Source organism: Olea europaea, chromosome 22 (genome assembly GCF_002742605.1).
Source record: "Olea europaea var. sylvestris chromosome 22, O_europaea_v1, whole genome shotgun sequence".
Taxonomy (NCBI): Eukaryota; Viridiplantae; Streptophyta; class Magnoliopsida; order Lamiales; family Oleaceae; genus Olea; species Olea europaea.
Window position 1 is genome coordinate 15,115,192 of NC_036258.1, and position 14,154 is coordinate 15,129,345.

Here is a 14,154-nt window from a genome sequence, read left to right on the forward strand (position 1 = left end):
TTTTTTTCAATGAAAAATATTTTCCTACTTTTGGTTATGTGACCATATTTTTCTCAAAATCAAGGAAAATATTTTCTTTAGAGGGAGTAAGATTTTATTTTCTACGGAATTTACTCTCTTTCTAAGATTTTATTTTCTACGGAATTTACTCTCTTTCTCTCTCTTATCTACTCACTAATGAAAATCGGACAAGCATAACAGTTTTTAAGTTGAAAATTAAATCTATCAAACACATTTAATTGACAATTTTTACAAATAAGTTTTAGGTAATTGAATTATCTAGAAATTATTTTTTTCCATACAAATTTCATGCTTACAATCAAACGCACCATAAGACTTTGTTATTGGCATAAAATTGGGTTTGAACACGTGCATGGAAAAACTTAAAAATAAAAAATACTTCTCTTATAGAGCACATAAAGCAAATCCAAGTGAGTCAGCTAGTTATCTATGAAATTGACAAAGTACTTGTAATTAACATGAGAAGTAGCTAGTGCCATACCCTACACATCACTAGCAAGGATTTATGAATTGCCTCTAAAATATGATGGGGTAAGGTCATAAGCCAATTTCAAGTCGATGAGGCTCTACAATTAGCCTCATAAATACATGTTGGCTCCAAATAGGCAATGACTTATGATTTGCCTCGAAGACATGCGATAACTTGGAGTCAGCTTCAAAAACATATTGAGGGAGGGCTTACAAGCCTACCCCAAAAGGCAAAACTTTATGGCTACCTTTGAAAGATAGCCAACATAACATGATTTATCAAAATTTCAATAGCATTTCCTATATAATATGAACTAAATCAACTTGAAAAGTAATACAATATTCCCAATATAGAAATATAGATAAATTGGGAATGATTAGTACTTCCAAATGCTCGTAGCAATAAGAGAAAATAGTGGGAAATCAAATTTTCACACAAATGATCGCTCGATTAAAAAATTAGTCTAAAATCCTTAGTTGCACTATATAGTACCACTGTGTATCAAATAATGTTATTTATTATGCTATCGTGAATAATAAAAAAGAGGGAATTTAAGCGAAAACGGGCACAGATTTATATGGAATTATATGTTAGGAAAGAGTTCACAAATCAGGTTTTAACTCTGCGAAATTCAAAATTCAAGCTATAAGTTTCATTAGTGTAAAAATTAGGTTTTAACTAATTAATTAAAAATATTTATTAAATAATGATGATAAAGTCACAGTTATAAGATTAAATGTCACGAATTTATTTACTGGTTACATATCATCAAAATTAATTGGCCACAGATTTTTTCAAGATCACAAATCAAAATTTTGATACCTCACTAATTATTTTAAGGTCATAGACAAAAAAATTATAGGTTACAAATGGTCACAAATTCAAAAAATTAGAGGTCACAAGTCACATATTTTTAAATTTGATGGTCAAAAATTATTTTTTTAGTCACAAAATGATCAAATCTTAAACTCACAATTAATACAGTCACAGGGAACAAAATAGTTGGTCCCGATCGACTAAAATACTTGGTCACAAACACTTCCCCGTCCACAACACCATCACAACCACCGTCGACACCACCACCATCACAACCACCGCCGACACCACCACCACCATCACCACCACTACCAACATGAAAACCACCAACTCTCGACAAAAACGAACCAACACACACCACCAAAATCGCCACCACAACGGCACTAACCGAACAATGTATATAATTGGTCACAAACATTACCAACACCATTGAAACCGAGCACCAACTTACCATCACTGTAGCAACATCGTCGCTAGCACCTGCACCACCAACAATTCAACCACACCACCGACACTACCACCAGCCCTTCATTTCCAACACACCACAACTACAATCACCCCTGCCAATGTAAGTACCGTCACTACCATCACCACCACCGCCGTCCTACCTATCCACTGCACCAACATCACGACACCGTCACCAAAACCACCCAAAGATGATAATATTATATGTGATCCCATGCTGGGTGTTCCTGTCAGAAGTCGTGTAGCAAAAGTGTGTGGGATAATTCCCAATAGGCAGTTGTGTGGTTTTGGTGACGTGCAGAAGTGCAGCAGCACCACTTGCAGACGGTGTTCCTAGGCAGAAGTCGCGCCGATCTTCAAAGCGTCGCTGCTATAGTGTGACGTCGTGAACGCTATCGACGAGAAATTTTCGACAACGATTGTAATGGAGAGATGGGAGAGACCGTGAGAGAAGAAGGATAGAGAGAAAAATGGTAAGGAAAAAATTGATTAGGGTTTGGAATAATTTGGGAGAATATTTAATATTTAATTATTATATTGATACTTGATTTATGAATAGTAAATTTCAACCTTGATTTTTGAATTGTGATATTTAAATACATGAAATTATGTAATTTTCCCTATATATGTTATGTAGCCTATTCCGGGCACTTTTCTTGGGCCCGGACTAGGATCACTGGTTCCTTCATTCATTTCGGCCCAAAGAAGGACATCCCGTATTTTCACTTGTATTAATCGAATTGACTTTGGAGTTCAATCCCTAAAAAGGCTATCCTTTTATCTCATGGCACGTTGATTATCGGTTAGCCAATTCAACAAGCGATTCACTGGCGATTACGAGTATGTTTTCGTTGCTTCGATTTTACTTTGTAATCTCTTTTGATTTATTGTTCTCCTCCAGGTTCATTTCTGTAATTTAGGTTTTATAATTCGAGTTCAATTACTGGATATTGCTTATGCATAACGGAGCTTTTTAATTTTTAGTTAGTTCCTTTAATTTAATTAGGAGGAATTCAGTAAAGTTTTAATAGTTATCATGACGAACAAGATGCCTTGAACAATTCAAATCGTGTCTGTCTCTTTTTCTGAACAGCGGTTCTTCTTTTTCTGTCTTCAGTCTTGCCTTTTAGTTTCTGATGAAGGGGATGTCTATAGTAGAAGGCTGCTACCTTCGTTTTGAAGAATTGGCTATCTGGGGTTTATCTAGCAAAAATAGCGAAAATTTTAATCTCAGACTAAGATGCTTATAATTATGTTAATAGTTGCGTTGGGTATCATGTTTAGTTTACCTTGATCATTTACGTGGGGACACCATAACTACTTTTAATTTAGACATTTAACTGTCTGTATGTTTTCCTGTAAATGTTTCAGCTTTTGACATTATAATTGTTTAGGTTACCTTGATCATTTACGTGGACACCATAACTAATTCCAGTTTAGACATTTAACTGTTCGTAAGTTGTCCTGTAAATATTTCAATTTTTTGACATTATAAATGTTTAGTGTGGGAACACCACAAGTGTTTCGATTTGATATACATGAGGAGGAAGTGTTGGAGATTGTACGAATTTGATGTTGAAGAATGTTCTAATCAATAAACATAGTTTTGTACCTACTTCTGTAATATGCAATGAGGTTCTTTTGACTTTAGCACTTTTGGATACTAAGTCAATTTTTGCCTTCAGATGGCATCACTTCAAGAAAGTTTGACTAAATTCAAGAAACAGCAAGAGAAGTGCCAATCAACTCTTACCAGCATTGCAGCTAAATCAGGATCTTCTAAAGCTACTTCTTTAAAATCCACACCCTCAAGCACGCCATCTTCAGCGAATGCAAAGTCTCCAGCTCCTGTTAAATTCTCAAATGATACAGAACGGCTTCAACATATAAACAGCATTAGGAAAGCCCCTGTTGGGGCTCAAATCAAACGTGTTATTGATTTGCTTTTTGAGGTACACTCATCTATTTTTCTATTATTTGTATTTGATTTTGCCTGTGAGAGTGAAATTGATTTTAATTATTTTTCTTCTTTCCCCCCTCTTTTTTGACAATGTAATTGATGATTGGTATGTACTACTCAGCTAAATGTATCAATAATTCCTAGGATCTAAATACTAACTTCATGACCAGATTCAAATCTTCGTGAACACATCATTGTGTATCAATGCAAAGGGTTTGACTGCATTAATCAGGTCTCATAATCAAAAGTAAGCATGTTGAGATGGATTAGAGACGCATCTCAAGATATTGATCTGAAAGCATTTTTTTTACTGATGAGTAATACTTGAAAATGGTGCCATGTGCTTTTGTTTATAGAGATACGAGTGGTAAAGACTAGAGCACTTGATGCTTTATTTAATTAATTGGCATTTTGGTTGTACTGTAGTCAGACTTTCTGTATTGTGATTACATCTGTTAGGCTTCCTGAAATTGTGTTATTTGCATAACTGAGCCTTTCTATAAATTCGTAGATATATAAATTTCCTTATAGTCTGTTCCAAAATGCTGAAAAGGAATTCGTTTTTGTTTTTATCTGCTACAGTCTACAGGTATAGTCCTGGTCTTCTTGATAGGGCCAGGGTGGAAGGGATTTTTTATTTTAATGGAATAGTTGAACCCCTTTGAAATAGGTAGTACCATAAATATCCAAACTAGCGGAGGGTGCTTGATAATATTCCATTCCTTGAAAGCTGGGTTGTCTTACCTGGACCTCCGTCATTTCTCCCAGTCTCGCATTTTGTTATTGTTTGGGCTGAATAGTCTATCTTTGAAGGATGTCATCAAATCAGACTTTTGATCGGGGCTGATTGATTGGCACCAATCCAATCCAGTTTAATAGAGATATCTGGCTATGTTTTAAAGGAAACTACATTGCATATTATAGCTCCATTACAAATTTCGGTTGAATGATTCATTCTACTTCATACCTAACTGCAAATTTGTTTCTAATTCTTTGTGATTAAGGGGATCATTAAAATTTATTTGCTATTATTATATGGGCACAACTGCTGTCCATTGAGAACCCCCTAATTTATCGATATCTTTTGTTTTAAGACGAGGCAAGCCTTGACGCCTGAGCAAATAAATGATGCATGCTATGTGGATACGAATGCTAACAAAGCTGTCTTTGACAGTTTAAGAAACAATCCAAAAGTGAATTATGACGGGAAGCGATTCTCTTACAAGGTATTTCTGTTCACTTCTATTCCATTCTGCTGCCAAATCTTTCTCTTTCTTTTCCAGTAAACCTTTTCTTCTAGGATAAATTGGGTAATGACTTCCATAATTTGGTTGCAGTCTAAACACGATTTGAAAGATAAGAAACAGCTTCTTGTCTTGATACGAAAATTTCCTGAGGGTGTTGCTGTTATTGATCTCAAGGATTCATATCCAAATGTCATGGAAGACTTACAGGTATTGTTACTTTTCAAACAGGTGGTTGTGTTTCAATGGATTTAGTGCAGATAAATGTGAATTTATCCTAACAAGAAGCTAAATTCCACCCCCCACCCCGGCCAAAGATATGTTTTTATTTTTCTGGTAATTTCTAAGTGGAGTTTCAACTTGATATTGCTAGTGAAATAACAGTTACTATATCCCTGTGTTTCATGCTTTGCAATGTCTTTTCTAGTAAGGCAGGATTCTATATTATTAATCTGTACAGTAGAGATGAAGCTAACAACTTGTCCATCGTATCCTTTAATGTGTCCATTATTCTATGCCAAATATGGTCCCAAAATATTTGTGTTCCATAGCAAATTATAGAAATGCTTTGTGAGACTGCTAATATTACAGAGACAACCTATCTCTTTTCAAATACATAATCCCTCTATAAAATAAAATATATATGTATTTTCAGGTTTACCTTTTGCTGCAATGTTTGAATTTTTTATTAAAATATGGAAAAAAAAAATGAAAGTGAAAATGCGTATTTATTTTTGACTTACAGAGTAACAGAGGGAACTTTGTCATAGGTAATAAACCTTAGGGGAAAGATAATTTTTGAAACGAGATGTCGAGTCATTTCAAGAAGTGTTTCTGAAATTCACTCTTTATTCTATAATAATTCCTTGACCTTTGAGAATTATCTTCTCATGAACGATCTTTTCGTAGTCTTTGAAAGCTTCGGGCCAAATTTGGCTACTATCAAACTTCGACTCACAGGAGGACATAGCATATCCAAATGATCCCCGAACAGTTATTAAAGTTGATGACGATCTGAAACAATTATTCCGGGGGATTGAACTCCCACGTGATATGATTGATATTGAAAAAGATCTTCAAAAGAATGGAATGAAGCCGGCTACGAACACTGCTAAGAGGAGGGCCAATGCACAGGTCCATGGCATTACTCCCAAGCCCAAGACAAAGAAGAAAAGGCCCGAAATTAGCAAGAGGACCAAACTTACGAATGCCCATCTTCCAGAACTCTTCCAACACCTCAATGTCCCTGGCTCTTGATTCTTGTTGTAGGTATAGGATGTTGAGATACTATTACTGTGATGAGTTCTTGGTATATTTATTGGGAATGTGCAGCATCCACTTTACGATGTTCGACTACCTGGATATTTTACTGCACGTCTTATTGGTTGCTAGAACCTGACTCAAGGCTCAGCAGAGGTATAACCTTGTTGCACTGTAACAATAACTTGTTTTAGTTTCCTGGGTACTACGAATTGCTTTGAGGGTGCAACTGGTTCTGTTTTCAGCAGAATGTGTTGTACATTATTTTTTCAAACACGTCTTTTGCAGTCCTGAGTATATTGGATAGCATTGAACCGATTCATGAACGTTCACTTGGTCGCTCATTAATGTTTTGGCAAACGGGTTTTCAGAAATGGTTTGGTTTTTGCTCGAAATTACTAGTGCTGGAGCTAAATAGTACATTAGAATGAGTCAAGGGTGCAATCTGAGATTCAGAAGTAATCGATACAATTAGCTTTAATTATTGTGAAAAATGTCTATTCCTTTCATTTTTTTGACATTTTCACCTTTAATTACACTTTTGATTGTCAAAATCATCATTTATATTTATTTTCATCCAATTTTTTAATAAAAAGCTAAGAGATGACGAACACACCTGTCTAATTAAATACAAAAATAAAAACAAAGAACTAATCGCAATCATAATCCTAAATTTTATTAAAAAGTGCAATCTCCAATAAATTATTAAAAGAATTACAAAATTAATTTATTTTTAAAAAAAATTGTAAATGAGTTTCGAATAAATTATTAAAGTATTAGAAATTAAAAAATTAAAAATTTTATTTAAATATGATGGCATATTTGTGATTTTATAGCTTCTATTGAGAAATTGGATAAAAATGGGTAGAAAATGAAGATTTGCGCAATTAAATATGTAATGAAGCATGAAAGTGCACAAAAAAAAAAAAAAAAAAGGAAAGGGAAAATTTTGGAAAAAAAAGGAAAGGAATAGAATTTGTTTACATTGCAAAAAAAAAAAAAAAAAAAGGATAGTGACATATTTTGCAATAATAGTGAAATGTAATGTAGGATTTTATGTGTTAATTACTATTTTAATAATTTATTTGAAGTTATGTTCACTTTCTTAAAAGAAAAAATTGGGACTATGGCTACAATTAGATCTTTTTCTTTATTTCTTTAAATAGAAGGGTCTATTCATTTCACGACTTTGAATTTAAAAAATGGATACAAATAAACTTTTGCTTAATGAAAGGTGGAAATAAGAGTGAAAATGCTAAAAAAAATAAAAGGTAATGACGTTTTCTATAATAATAGTGAAAGATAAGAATGTTATTTTCTAATTACCCTTCAAACCAAATCCTACTCTCTTCGTCCTATTTATATAAGTTTAGTTTCCATTTTTTCTTGTTCCAAATATGTAGTCTAATTTCTTAATTTAGAATATTTGTTTCGTACATTTACTAATTTACTCTTATTTAATTTGTCTAGTTACAATCAATTTTTCTCACTTAATTTGCATTTTCCAATAATCGATCTATTTCTTGAAATCAATTTTTTAATTCTTTACTACAAATTGTTGAAAATTAAATAGGAGTAAACTAGGAAATTTTTTGACAAAAATTACTTTTTCAATAATATTAAATAAGATTTTTTAATCCGTGTTAAAAACAAAACAAGTTTATATAAATGGGATGGAGTGAATACTATATACAGGAAAACAAAAGATTAAACCCCCTTTTGGTCCCCATTATTTGAAATTATAATATTTGAAATAGTGTTTTTTTCTTTTAAGAATGCGTTATTAAAAAAGTAGAAAAAGTTTTGAGTTTATGTGTAATATTGTTTTATTTTAGAATTTGTAGTTGATTAAAAAGGAGAGAAAATGGATTATAATTTTAATGGGGTCAAATGTGTATTAATACTTTGACTATTTGGGATTGACTTCATGGCCACAAAACAACATTTTACATCAACGTAAATAAACAAGCAATATAATTTCTCTAGAGTGATGATGATTGATAGTTGGCTGGCTCACTACCAAACTCTTTAATAAAGTTTGAATGTATTTTTGTTGATCGGAGACTTTAGATAGATGACATTATTCTTAACAAACTATGAGTTACGTTGATCAAAAAATATAAAATTTCGTGCTAAGATCTTCTGTTGATGTGCGAAAGGCAGACTCTTGATACCCCTACCAACACAATGAGAAAACAACATTAAAGTTAGATTTCTGTATTTATGCTACTTTTTTTCCCCAAGGGTCATAATGGGTTGCAATCCTGTCTCTATTTTTTTTTTTTTTTTTCAAGAATTTCTTTGACTAAAGCTTCGTTCGCTTTGATTCTCTATGTGTTTGAATCTATAAATTAGATTATATGTTATCATGGTATCAGAGCCAAAACATATGTGTTGAGGTTGCTCTTTTCGTTCAATCCATTTTCAAACAATTCGTGTCACCAAAATAATAGAAAACCCTAATTTTCCGTTGAGCCGCGATTGAAAATATATAATATTTTTCAAATTAACCCTCTGTTCGGCGATTGGTGACCATATTTGGATCCCAGACAACGAGACGATCCTACCCGATCGTCGCGTGTATGACCACGCGCTCTATTTCGGTGGCGCGTGAATGGAAGTTGCAGAGGTTCTGGCGGCGCGTGAGGAATTTTTTGGCGACGGTTCAACGGGACAGTTTCTTCCTTGGTGAGTTTCCGACATTTTGGTGATATTAGTTTGGTCATACGTGCACTGTACGATATATTCCGGTGGTAGTTCGTGTTGGTACGTTGGTCGTTGTTGAGTTTCTTGGAATTTGCTGATTTCTTTTTATTAGTAGTTGATTATTTATTGATTTCATGATGGCAACTAGAAGGGATGATTCACTTCAATCCATTAGTGTTGGATTAAATGGTAAAAATTACTCATATTGGAGTACTGTGATGAGGAATTTTCTTAAAAGAAAACGATTGTGGAGTTATGTTAGTGGAACTATCGTGAAACCTGAGACCATTGCTGAGAATTATGTGACAGAGTTAGATAATTGGGAGTCAAACAATACGAAAATTATCACTTGGATTCATAATTCTGTTGAACAATCCATTGGTACACAGTCAACTAAGTTTAAAACAGCGAAAGAAGTTTGGGGTCACTTACAGAAGTTATACGCTAAGTCTAATTTTGCAAAACGATATCAGTTGGAGATTGATATACGAGCCTTACAACAGAAGGATATGAGTATTCTCGAATTTTATGCTGCTATGAATTCAATTTGGGATGAGTTGGCTCTTACAGAATCAGCGGGATTGAAAGCATGTGAGGAATATATTACTTTTAGAGAGGAATGGCAATTAGTTCAATTTTTGATGGCACTTCGCAGTGATTTTGAGGAACTTAGAAGCTCTATCTTGCACCGCACTCCATTTTCATCAGTTGATTTGGTGGTTAGTGAACTTGTAGCCGAAGAAACACGTTTGAAATCTCTTGCAGGAGAAGTATCCTTTCTTTCATCTAACACTTCAGTGTTGGCTGTACCTTCTCGAGCATCCACATAGAATCAAAACAAAGGTTATGTACGAGTTGCTAGTGATGAGTGTAACTTTTGCAAACAAAAGGGACATTGGAAGTCTCAATGTCCCAAGCTATTGAAGAAGCAGCAGCCACAACCACGACAGCGATCATATCATCCCAATGCTAACGTAACTGCTACCATGCCTTCTAATTACTCGTCTATACTTGGAGCACCACCTTCTTCTAGTCCCATGTTGATTGATTTAGCATAGCAGTTTCAAAAGTTTTTAGCCACACAGCTACATGCTATGTCAGCCTCTACTCATATAGGTTTGTCATCTCAGAGTCACTAAGGTATTTCTTCCTAGTGGATTTTTGACTCTGGTGCTTCCAAACACGTCATCTAACTCAAAATTCTTTAATGACTTGCATCATTCTAACTCGTCTATGTCTGTTATGACTGCCGATGGCACATCATGGCCTTTAGCAGGTGTTCGTTCTGTTAACACACAAAATTTATCACTTTCAGACGTTTATTATGTTCCAACTCTTACCTTAAATCTTATTTCTATTGGCCAATTGTGTGATTCTGGATATCTAGTTCAATTTTCTTCTACTGCTTGTCATGTACAGGATCCTCGATCTCAGAAGTTGATTTGGATAGGCCATAGACAAGGAGGGTTATATGTTCTAGACAATCTGAGACTCCCATATGTTGCAGCCTCCAGTGTTGACTTGTCATCTTTTTATTTGAATTCATCATCTTCTAGTTTTTATTTGTGGCATTCTCGCCTTGGACTTCTTTCCGCTAATCGTTTGAAATTTTTAGTTTCTAAGGGTCATTTGGAAAATTTGCAAACTCATGACATTTCTTATTGTAGTGGTTGCAAATTAGCTAAATTTTCAGCTTTACATTTTCCTTGTAGTGTTTCTTATTCTGTTGCACCATTTGATCTTATTCATTCTGATGTGTGGGAACCTACTCCTATTACCACAAAAGGAGGGTCTAGATATTATGCTTCTTTTATTGATGATTATAGTCGTTATTGTTGGGTTTATCTTATGAAACGACGTTTTGACTTTCTTTCTATTTATCGTTCTTTTAGAGCACTTATTAATACTCAACATTCTGATGTAACTAAGTGCTTTAGATGTGATTTGGGTGGAGAATATATTTCAACTGGTTTCTCTGAATTACTTGCTTTTGATGGCACAATTCATCAAACCTCGTGTACTAATAGCTCACAACAAAATGGTGTTGCTGAATGAAAGCATAGGCACATTGTAGAAATTACCCGTTCCGTTCTTTTGTCTGCCAAAGTTCTCAGTGAGTTTTGGGGGGAGGGGAAGCAGTTCTTACTGCTGTTTCTTTAATTAATAAGAGTAAAACCCTTAGCAACCAATCTAGCCTTGTAACGCTCAACTGAACCATCAAATTTGGTTTTAATCTTATAAACCCAACGAGAACCAATAGCATGTTTACCTGGAGGCAATGCAACTAAGTCCCAAGTGTCTATCTTATGTAGAGCAGAAAGTTCATTAGCAATAGCCTGTTGCCCAAAAAGATCCAGAATACTTCTTTATAGGAAGTGGGTTCAGATAGCTTATGAATAAATGTTAGAAAACAACAAAATGACTCAGAATAACATGAATAAGCAAAATCAGCTAACTGAGTGGACTTACGAATACGTTCAGGATATCGACGAATAGGGTGAGCAGAAGCTGGATCGACAATCTCAAATGGTGCTTGGGAAGCCATAGAATCAGGAGGAGTATCATGAGCTGGTGCATGTGTACCTATAGGGCATGAAGAATCAACAGGACATGGGGTATGGGTAGGCGGTCTATTAATATCATTAGAAAATGGATCAATATGAATTAGATCAGTTTTAGTCAAGTCATCAGTATTATCAGGAATAGAAAAGAACGGTATGTGCTCAAGAAATACAACATAACGAGAAACATATAATTTTTTATTAATGGGGTCAAAACAACGATAATCCTTTTGTCCCTGCCCATAACCCAAGAAAATACAGATAGCAGAGCGAGATGTCAACTTATTACGTTCAGCCTCAGGACGAAGAACAAAACAAGTACAGCCAAAGACTCTCAATGAAGAGTAATCAGGAGGATGTCCATACAATGTTTCAAAGGGAGATAATCCTGTCAGTGGAGTCTTTCTCAATTGGATGTCAAAAATGCATTTTTAAATGGAAATCTTCAAGACAAGGTTTACATGGTTCCTCCTCCTAGTCTTTCTCATTCTCCTGGATTTGTTTGCAAGCTCAAGAAAGCACTTTATGGCCTCAAACAAGCACCTCGTGCTTGATTTGAGAAATTTTCCACTGTTGTTACCTCTCTTGGCTTTACATCCAGTCATCATGACTCCACTCTATTCTTTAGAAGCACTTCTGCTGGTCGCATTCTATTATTGTTATATGTTGATGATATGATTATCACTGGTGATGATGATGGAGGAATTGTAAGTTTGAAATCAGAATTGGCTCGTCGTTTTGAAATGAAGGACTTGGGTGCATTATCTTATTTTTTGGGGATCGAAGTTGCTTCTCCTAGAGGTTATCTTCTCTCTCAATCCAAGTATACTATGGATGTTATTGAGCATGCCCGTCTTACTGATACTAAAACTGTTGATACTCCTCTTGAGTCCAAAGCTCGATATTCATCCTCCGACGGTGTACTATTGCCTGATCCCACTTTGTATCGCACTATTGTTGGATGTCTAGTCTATCTTACCATCACACGTCTCGATATTGCTTATGTTGTTCACATTGTTAGTCAGTTTGTTTTAGCTCCTACTATGGTTCATTGGGTAGCAGTTGCTCATATTTTGCTTTATCTCCGTGGTACATGCTTTCAAAGTCTTTTGTTTTCGTCGACCTCATCTTTGGTACTCTGTGCCTACTTTGATGCTGATTGGGCCAGTAACCCCACTGATCGCAAGTCCAGTACTGGCTTTTGTATATTTTTGGGTGATTCTCTTATCTCTTGGAAAAGTAAGAAGCAGACCGTTGTTTCTCGTTCTTCTACGGAGGTAGAGTATCGAGCTATGACATCCACTACCACTGAGATTGTGTGGTTACAATGGTTACTTGGAGACATGGGTGTTCCTCATTCTTCTCCAACCCCTATGTATTGTGATAATATCAGTGCTATTCAGATCTCTCACAACTCCGTATTCCATGAACGCACAAAGTATATTGAGATTGATTGTCATCTGATTCGTCATTATTTGCAGACTATCACCATTTTCCTACCTTTTGTTTCTTCATCATTGTAGCTTACTGACTTCTTCACTAAGTCTCATCCGGTTCATCGTTTTTGCTTCTTACATGACAAACTCTTGCTGCTTCTTACTTCAACACCGTGAGTTTGAGGGGAGGGGGGATGATGATATATTTATTTGTTTAATTATTTAATTAATATTTCGTTTCCTTATTAGCTTAGTTTCCTTACTAGTTTAGGTCTCTTTGTAATATATTAAATCATTGTAAACCCTAATTCCTTAAGTAGCTCAATTGTTTTTCTCTTCTTTTTTCTCCTTCTTTGATTCTCTATATGTGTTTGATTCTATAGATTAGATTATATGTTATCACTTTTCACCCTTCCCTAAAAGTGGGGAGTTCTTTTCATCCTCCCCTGAAAGCGTATCTCAGAAGTAAAAAAAGCTGCCCACATGTTGTTTTGTTCGAATTGAGCATGACATCGAACAAGGCACCAACAATCGAACAAGAAGAAAGGATTAGTGTACAAGGTTTGAATCCGAACATACGCCTATCTACTAAATTCGACATAGATTAACTGATTTAGATGGAAATCATAGAATTATCCAATCGGATGGACCAATTTGTAGATGGTCCAATCAAAATCCATTTCAACTAGTCAAACAATTCAATTAGTGGATTTTTGACACTTTCATAATATAAGAGAATAGTATGGATGACAATTCGAACTGTCAAAATCGAAAACATTTGTTAACGAATCGAATGGGGCTAAAAAACAAACCGATGGTACAATAAGGTGAAAATGGTATTTGATTTTAATGCCCCAATTCGGGGATGGACAGGATGGGTATAGTATTTATGCCATTGCACTGCCCAAACCGATTATCCGTTAAAAAAAATTAATTGGGCAATTGGACTTTCCATTATTCTTATATGATTCTGTCAGTCCAAAATTCTGGCCTATTATCAACCCACTAAATCCAACTAACCTAACCAAGTAACACTACACCCTACTAAACATATACTAAACTTATATGGAAATTGTTTGCAATAAATTCAAATTTTGTATTTGGAAATTGGGATATTGTTTGCATTTTCATTTGGACTATTGTTTTGCTAGATTGGATTAATATTTGTGTTTTGTTTTCATTGACTTTTGTTTTCATAAATATATATATATATATA

General features: G+C 34.7%; 1 protein-coding gene across 1 annotated transcript; it reads left to right on the plus strand.

Moving 5' to 3' along the window:
• Positions 1-2,463: 2,463 nt before the first annotated feature.
• Positions 2,464-6,561, plus strand: LOC111371815 (general transcription factor IIE subunit 2-like). Its single transcript, XM_022993991.1, has 5 exons — positions 2,464-2,611; positions 3,457-3,723; positions 4,826-4,957; positions 5,069-5,185; positions 5,885-6,561. Exons 2-5 carry the CDS (start codon positions 3,457-3,459, stop codon positions 6,230-6,232), a joined length of 864 nt encoding a protein of 287 aa, XP_022849759.1. The 5' UTR covers positions 2,464-2,611; the 3' UTR covers positions 6,233-6,561.
• Positions 6,562-14,154: the final 7,593 nt, after the last annotated feature.